The 8,492-nt window shown below is 49.6% G+C and overlaps 1 protein-coding gene across 1 annotated transcript in view; it reads right to left on the bottom strand.

The window, feature by feature from the left end:
• Nucleotides 1-260: 260 nt before the first annotated feature.
• Nucleotides 261-8,492, bottom strand: part of LOC310650723 (FAST kinase domain-containing protein 4-like) — a 13,226-nt gene continuing 4,994 nt past the window's right edge. The window contains exons 3-7 of the mRNA XM_083380306.1: nt 8,107-8,251; nt 6,276-6,521; nt 5,618-5,717; nt 3,082-3,196; nt 261-461 (exon numbers count right to left, since the gene is read on the bottom strand). Of these exons, the coding sequence (XP_083236432.1) occupies nt 360-461; nt 3,082-3,196; nt 5,618-5,717; nt 6,276-6,521; nt 8,107-8,251 (708 nt within the window). The 3' untranslated portion in view covers nt 261-359. The remainder of the gene's footprint in view (nt 462-3,081; nt 3,197-5,617; nt 5,718-6,275; nt 6,522-8,106; nt 8,252-8,492) is intronic.

Below are 8,492 nucleotides of genomic sequence, written 5' to 3'. Positions count from 1 at the left end.
GCGGAGGGGGGGGTAGAGGCGGAGAAAGCCGCTACTACGCCGTTACTCGCTCCCCCGCCCCTCCTTCGCCCCCCCCACCACCACGTTGAGGGGAAAAAAACAAAACAAAAAAAACCACACTCGGAAAATCGGGCCACGAAAGAGAAGCCGGCGCCAAATCTGTAACAAAATATATATATATATATTTATATATATCTCCTTTAATTTCGCCCGAGTTTCACACTCGCTTCCCGTAGGAAAGTCTCCTCCTCCTCCTCTTCCTCAAACGCCCCCCCCCCACCCGAATCCCCACTCCGGGCAATAGGGCCGAGCCGTCCAATCCGTCCCCTTTTCGAGAAAACGTTCCCGGCGCCGGGTTCTTATCCCGCCAGATCTTTGGCCACGGCTTTCTGGATCTTGTCTTTGAGATATTGGCTTTTCTTCCAGTCCGTGTTCAGGTTGAACCACTCGTGGTAAGGCACCTGTTGTAGGAGGAGGAGGAGAGAGAGAGAGAGAGAGAGAGAGAGAGAGAGATGACGGGGTGGGAAGGGACCTCGGAGGTCATCTAGTCCAACCCGCTGCTCGGGCAGGAGAATCTCGCACAATCACGAAAGGACAGAGGTGGAAGGGACCCCGGGAGGTCGTCTAGTCCAGCCCGCTGCTCGGGCAGGAGATCCTGACGGCATCATAGAATGACAAGAGTTGGAAGGGACCTCGGAGGTCATCTAGTCCAGTCCCCGTGCTCGAGCAAGAGACCCTGACGGAATCAAAGAATGACAAGAGTTGGAAGGGACCTCGGAGGTCATCTAGTCCATCCCTCGTGCTCGAGCAGGAGACCCTGACGGAATCACGGAAGGACAGAGGAGGAAGGGACCCGGGAGGTCATCTAGTCTATCCCTCGTGCTCGAGCAGGAGAGTCTTACAGAATCACGAAATGACAGAGATGGAAGGGACCCCGGGAGGTCATCTAGTCCATCCCTCGTGCTCAAGCAAGAGACCCTGACGGAATCATAGAATGACAAGAGTTGGAAGGGACCCTGGAGGTCATCTACTCCATCCCTCGTGCTCGAGTAGGAGACCCCGACAGAATCACGGAAGGACAGAGGTGGAAGGGACCCCGGGAGGTCATCTAGTCCAGCCCCCGTGCTCAAGCAGGAGATCCTTCCAGAATCATAGAATGACAGAGTTGGAAGGGACCCTGGAGGTCATCTAGTCCAGCCCCCGTGGTCGAGCAGGAGACCCCGACGGAATCACGGAAGGACAGAGGTGGAAGGGACCCCGGGAGGTCATCTAGTCCAGCCCCCTGCTCGAGCAAGAGACCCTGACGGAATCATAGAATGACAAGGGGGGCTTTTGCCCAGGTTCGCCTGGTGCGCCAGTTGCGGCCCTATCTGGACCGGGATGCCCTGTGCACGGTCACTCATGCGCTCGTGACCTCTCGCCTTGACTACTGTAATGCTCTCTACATGGGGCTTCCCTTGAAGACCACTCGGAGGCTCCAACTGGTACAGAATGCGGCCGCGAGAGTTGTCTTGGGAGTTTCCCGGTACTCCCATGTTACACCTTTGCTCCGCGAGCTGCATTGGTTACCAGTTGTCTTCCGGGTGAGGTTCAAGGTCTTGGTTATGATCTTTAAGTCCCTACATGGCATGGGTCCGGGGTACCTCGGGGACCACCTGCTGCCGGCTTCAACTCCCCTCCGCCCTGTGCGTTCCCACAGAGAGGGCCTCCTCAGGGTGCCTCCGGTCAGGGAATGCCGACTGGCGGCCCCCAGGGGGAGAGCCTTCTCTGTGGGTGCCCCGGCTTTGTGGAACCAACTGCCGGTGGAGCTCCGGACGGCATCGGACCTCCGAACTTTCCGTCGTGGTCTGAAGACCCATTTGTTTGAATTGGCCGGTCTGGCCTGATGGGGGAGCTGGGTTTTAAATTGTCATTTTAGATTGTATTATTGTTTTTTAATTGGGCACTGATTTAATCTTTGTTTTAACTTTTGTATAGTATTGTATTTTTATTTATATGCCCTGTGAACCGCCCTGAGTCCCCAGGGAGAAGGGCGGTATATAAATTAAATAAAACATAAACAAAACAAACAAGAGTTGGAAGGGACCTCGGAGGTCATCTAGTCCAGCCCCCGTGCTCGAGCAAGAGATCGTTCCAGAATCATAGAATGACAGAGTTGGAAGGGACCCTGGAGGTCATCTAGTCCAACCCGCTGCTCAGGCAGGAGAATCTCACACAATCACGAAAGGACAGAGATGGAAAGGACCCCGGGAGGTCATCTAGTCCATCCCTCGTGCTCAAGCAAGAGACCCTGACGGAATCATAGAATGACAAGAGTTGGAAGGGACCCTGGAGGTCATCTACTCCATCCCTCGTGCTCGAGTAGGAGACACCGACGGAATCACGGAAGGACAGAGGTGGAAGGGACCCCGGGAGGTCATCTAGTCCAACCCGCTGCTCAGGCAGGAGAACCTTCCAGAATCATAGGATGACAGAGTTGGAAGGGACCCTGGAGGTCATCTAGTCTATCCCTCGTACTCGAGCAGGAGACCCCGACGGAATCACGGAAGGACAGAGGTGGAAGTGACCCCAGGAGGTCATCTAGTCCATCCCTCGTGCTCGAGCAGGAGACCCCGACAGAATCACGGAAGGACAGAGGTGGAAGGGAACCCGGGAGGTCATCTAATCCAGCTCCCGTGCTCGAGCAAGAGACCCTGACAGAATCATAGAATGACAAGAGTTGGAAGGGACCTCGGAGGTCATCTAGTCCAGCCCCCGTGCTCGAGCAGGAGACCCTGACGGAATCATAGAATGACAGGAGTTGGAAGGGACCTCGGAGGTCATCTAGTCCAGCCCCCGTGCTCGAACAGGAGACCCCGACAGAATCACGGAAGGACAGAGGTGGAAGGGACCCCGGGAGGTCATCTAGCCCAACCCGCCTACTCAAGCAGAAGACCCTTCCAGAATCACAGAATGACAAGAGTTGGAAGGGACCTCAGAGGTCATCTAGTCCACCCCCCTGCTCAAGCGGGAGAGAGCCTTCAAGAATCATGGGAGGGCAGAGCCGGAAGGGACCCTGGAGGTCATCTATCCCGGACTCACCTCGACCACCACAAAGCCAGCGGTTTGGATGTGCCGTCGGGCCATGACGAAGCGGCCCAGAAGATCTTTACTCCGGCTGCTGAAATTGGGGAATTCCCAGAGGAGAAAAGCAAGCCTGTCTCGGAGAAGGAAGGAAGGGAGGAAGGAAGGAAGGAAGGAAGGAAGGAAGGAAGGAAGGAAGGAAGGAAGGAAGGAAGGAAGGATGGAAAAAGAGGGAGGGAGGACAAAGAAGGGAGGAGGGAGGGAGGAAGAAAAAGGAGGAAGGAAGGACAAAGAAGGAAGGAGAGAGAGAAGGCAGGATGGAAGGATGAAAGAGAAAGGGAGGGAGAAAGAAGGAAGGAAGGAGAAAGAAGGCAGGGAGGGAGGGAGGAAAGAGAAATAAGAATAATCAACCAATCAACTCAGAGAAAGGATCACATGTGGGCAGGGGGGGAGATTGTGCTTCTGAGGACACCCCCCCCAGTCTTTCTTCCTCCTCCTCCTCCTCCTCCTCCTAGCACTGATGACATTCCCTAGTTGGGTCATGAGACGTCCGCAACATCGTTTCTCCCTAAACATCTTATCTATCTATCTATTTATCTATTTATCTAATCTATCTTATCTATCTATCTATCTATCTATCTATCTATCTATCTATCTATCGCTATCTATCGCTATCTATCTATCTATCTATCTATCTATCTAATCTATCTATCTAATCTATCTATCTAATCTATATCTATCTATCTAATCTATCTATCTATCTATCTAATCTATCTATCTATCATCTATATCATCTTTCACTATCTTATCTATCTAATCTATCTATCTATCTATCTAATCTATCATCTATATCATCTTTCACTATCTTATCTATCTAATCTATCTATCTATCTATCTAATCTATCATCTACATCATCTTTCACTATCTTATCTAATCTATCTATCTATCTATCTATCTATCTATCTATCTATCTATCTCTTATCTATCTATCTAATCTATCTATCTATATATCTATCTATCTAATCTATCTATCTAATCTATCTATCATCTATATCATCTTTCACTTATCTATCTAATCTATCTATCATCTATATCATCTTTCACTCTATCTGTCTCTTATTTATCTATCATCTATATCATCTTTCACTCTCATCTATCTATCTATCTATCTATCTATCTATCTATCTATCTATATTATCTTTCACTCTGTCTATCTTATCTATCATCTATATCATCTTTCACTCTAATTTATCTATATCATCTTTCACTCTATCTTATCTAACATCTATCTCATCTTTCACTCTATCTATCTATCTATCTATCATCTATATCATCTGTCACTCTATCTATCATCTATATCATCTGTCACTCTATTTATCTTATCTATCTATCTAACTATCATCTATATCATCTTTCACTCTATCTTATGTATCTATCATCTATATCATCTTTCACTCTATCTAATCTATCATCTATATCATCTATATCTTCTATCTATCTATTTATCTATTTATCTAATCTATCTTATCTATCTATCTATCTATCTATCTATCTATCTATCTATCGCTATCTATCGCTATCTATCTATCTATCTATCTATCTATCTAATCTATCTATCTAATCTATCTATCTAATCTATATCTATCTATCTAATCTATCTATCTATCTATCTAATCTATCTATCTATCATCTATATCATCTTTCACTATCTTATCTATCTAATCTATCTATCTATCTATCTAATCTATCATCTATATCATCTTTCACTATCTTATCTATCTAATCTATCTATCTATCTATCTAATCTATCATCTACATCATCTTTCACTATCTTATCTAATCTATCTATCTATCTATCTATCTATCTATCTATCTATCTATCTCTTATCTATCTATCTAATCTATCTATCTATATATCTATCTATCTAATCTATCTATCTAATCTATCTATCATCTATATCATCTTTCACTTATCTATCTAATCTATCTATCATCTATATCATCTTTCACTCTATCTGTCTCTTATTTATCTATCATCTATATCATCTTTCACTCTCATCTATCTATCTATCTATCTATCTATCTATCTATCTATCTATCTATATTATCTTTCACTCTGTCTATCTTATCTATCATCTATATCATCTTTCACTCTAATTTATCTATATCATCTTTCACTCTATCTTATCTAACATCTATCTCATCTTTCACTCTATCTATCTATCTATCTATCTATCTATCATCTATATCATCTGTCACTCTATCTATCATCTATATCATCTGTCACTCTATTTATCTTATCTATCTATCTAACTATCATCTATATCATCTTTCACTCTATCTTATGTATCTATCATCTATATCATCTTTCACTCTATCTAATCTATCATCTATATCATCTATATCTTCTATCTATCTATCTATCTATCTATCTATCTATCTATCTATCTATCATCTATCTATCTATTTTTACTACCTGGCTACTTCTGGGGTAGTAAACACCTCCTCCTTAACCCCCCCCCACACCTTTCCTACCTCTAGGAAGTCTCTCACCTTCTGCACCCCGCCTCCGAAGACGCCTGCTCCCCAGAGGAAGCCTGAAGCTCGACCCCCGGGAGCGGGTTGTTTTCGGAGTCCAGCACCATCTCGGCGTCTGCAAAGAGAGACAGAAACCACCCCCCGCCTTTTGTTTTCCTACCGGGGGGAAATCTTCGCTTTGCGACCACGAAGGCACCCCCCCCACCCCACCAAATTCTCCTGCTAAGCGAGACGATTCCCTTCCGAGGAGGTTGTTGCCCCGTTTGGATGATCTCACTGCCCCCAACCCCCCCCCCCAGGTCCCTTAAGCGAACCCCTGCAGGCAGGAAGTTTGGAAGCAAATCGGGCTTCCCCTTCCTCCCTGCGCCATCTGATGGTCGCAAAAGGAGAAACATGCAACCGTCATAAAGACGAGTCAGTTTGCCAAGCGTCTGAATTCCCACTCCCCCCCCCGTGGTGCGGGGAGGGGAGGAACGAGGGGAAACGGTCGTTAAAACGGGGGGTCAAAAACTCACCGCACCCGCGTCTCGCTTAGCGACGGAAAGGCCGGCGTCACACGTTCGAAGCACACGGGGAAATCCGAGGCCGAGGTTCTACCTGGAGGTCGGGAGCGAAGGGGATTCTCCCACCCTCCCCAAAACCGTGTGTGTGTGTGTTTGTGTGTGGGTCTCACCGAGTTTCCAGCCGTACGGCGTCTCCACGTTGAAGCGGAGCCTCGCCTCCTCGCCGGCCACTTTGGCGAGGACGGCGTTGACGTCGGTCTGGAGGAAAGTCGGGGTCCGGGTGAGCCCCAAATCCTGGAGGGCCAGCCGGTCCGGCGGGAGGAAGGGGCCGGCGTAACCGGGAGACTCCAGCTGGGCCGTGGCGTTGATGTGCATCAGCTTCAGCCAGGCGTTCTGACGAGCCGGCGTCCAGTTGCCTGCGGAGGGGGAAACGGGTGCGGAAGGGATAGGGCCGGGAAGGGACCTCGGGAGGCCATCCAGTCTGACCCACCCCTCCTCCTCCTCCCCGCGTCCCCTCGCTTGGAGGCAAAAGGAGTGCTTCGGGGCACCCCAGCGGCCTCTCGACGTTGGTTTTTTCCCCCCCGTCTTTCTCCTGCCCTCCTTCTCTAGATTTCCCTCTCGTTTCCTTCCTTCCTTCCTTCCTTCCGTGACATTCCTCCCTTCCTCCTTTTCCTTCTTTCCTTCCATGACTTTCCTTCCTTCCCCCTCCCTCCCTGTATTCCTTCCTTCCTTCCATGATTTTCCTCCCTCCCTCTTCTTTCCTTCCTTCCTTCCATCCCCCTCCCTCCCTGTATTCCTTCCTTCCTTCCTTCCTTCCTTCCTTCCTTCCTTCCTTCCTTCCTTCCTTCCTTCTTCCCTCCCTTCCCTCCTGTCTCTTTCCATTCCTTTCCTTTTCCTTCACTCTCTTTTCAGAGAATAACTCAAACCCTTAACCCTGACGGAATCGTTAAGACTCATGGAGGTGGACGGGAACTCGGAGGTCATCTAGCCCAGCCCCTTGCTCGAGTGGGCAACCCTTACAGAATCATAGTCTCATGGAGGTGGATGGGACCTCGGAGGTCATCCAGTCCAACTCCCTGCTCAAACGGGCAACCCTTTACAGAATCATAGACGAATGGAGGTGGACGGGACCTCAGGGGTCATCTAGTCCAACCCCATGCTCGAGCGGGCAAGCTTTAAAGAATCATAGACTCATGGAGGTGGACGGGACCTCAGAGGTCATCTAGTCCAACCCCATGCTCGAGCGGGCGACCCTTACAGAATCATACTCATGGAGGTGAATGGGACCTTAGAGGTCATCTAGTCCAACCCCTTGCTCTAGCAGGCGACCCTTAGAGAATCATACTCATGGAGGTGGACGGGACCTCAGAGGTCATCTAGTCCAACCCCATGCTCGGGCGGGCAACCTTTAAAGAATCATAGACTCATGGAGGTGGACGGGACCTCAGAGGTCATCTAGTCCAACCCCTTGCTCTAGCGGGCGACCCTTACAGAATCATACTCATGGAGGTGAATGGGACCTTAGAGGTCATCTAGTCTAACCCCTTGCTCTAGCGGGCGACCCTTAGAGAATCATACTCATGGAGGTGGACGGGACCTCAGAGGCCATCTAGTCCAACCCCCTGCTCAAACGGGTGACCCTTACAGAATCATACTGATGAAGGTGAATGGGACCTCAGAGGTCATCTAGTCCAACCCCTTGCTCAAACGGGCCACCCTTACAGAATCATACTCATGGAGGCAGACGGGACCCCGGAGGTCATCCAGTCCAACCCCAGGCTTGAGCGGGCAACCTTTAAAGAACCACAGACTCACGGAGGTGGACGGGACCTCGGAGGTCATCCAGTCCAACCCCCCCCGCTCAAGTCAGTGTACCACGCTGAGGAGGCCGTGGGGGGGGGGGCGGAGTAATCCGATAGTAAGTTTACTCCAAGCTAGTAAACTCCCCACCCCACCCCCCTCACCGGACCCGGCTTCGGACGGACTTCAAACTCTTCCTACCGAAGAAAGCGGAGTAAAACGTGGGCAGCAAAACGCTCTGGAAGTGGACGGCTTCCGCTTGCTGCAAGACGCACAACGACCAGACCAGGTCGACCAGCGAGGAAGGATCGAGGCTGCCGAGTTGACCGTCCAGGATCTGGTGGCTCTGGAAGAGAGAGGAGGGCGAAGGGCAGAAGGGAGAGAGTGAAGCGAGGAAAGGGGGGAGGGCGTTTCATCCCCGGCCCGGCTTGTATGCCTCTCTTCCGATTTCCTGTGAATGCGCCCCCGAGATCTCGTCGGTCGGACGTCTTTTCCGGTGACTCCCCTTGCAAGTTCCTTCTAGGGCTCTGTGTCTGCCTGGCTTCTCATCCTCCGTTTGCCCTTCCTTTGTTCCTTCCTTCCCTTCA

This window comes from Vipera ursinii, assembly GCF_947247035.1.
Source record: "Vipera ursinii genome assembly, contig: scaffold_406, whole genome shotgun sequence".
NCBI classification, from domain to species: domain Eukaryota; kingdom Metazoa; phylum Chordata; class Lepidosauria; order Squamata; family Viperidae; genus Vipera; species Vipera ursinii.
Note: the sequence above shows the minus strand (reverse complement) of the source record. Positions and strands in the feature narration are given on the sequence as shown.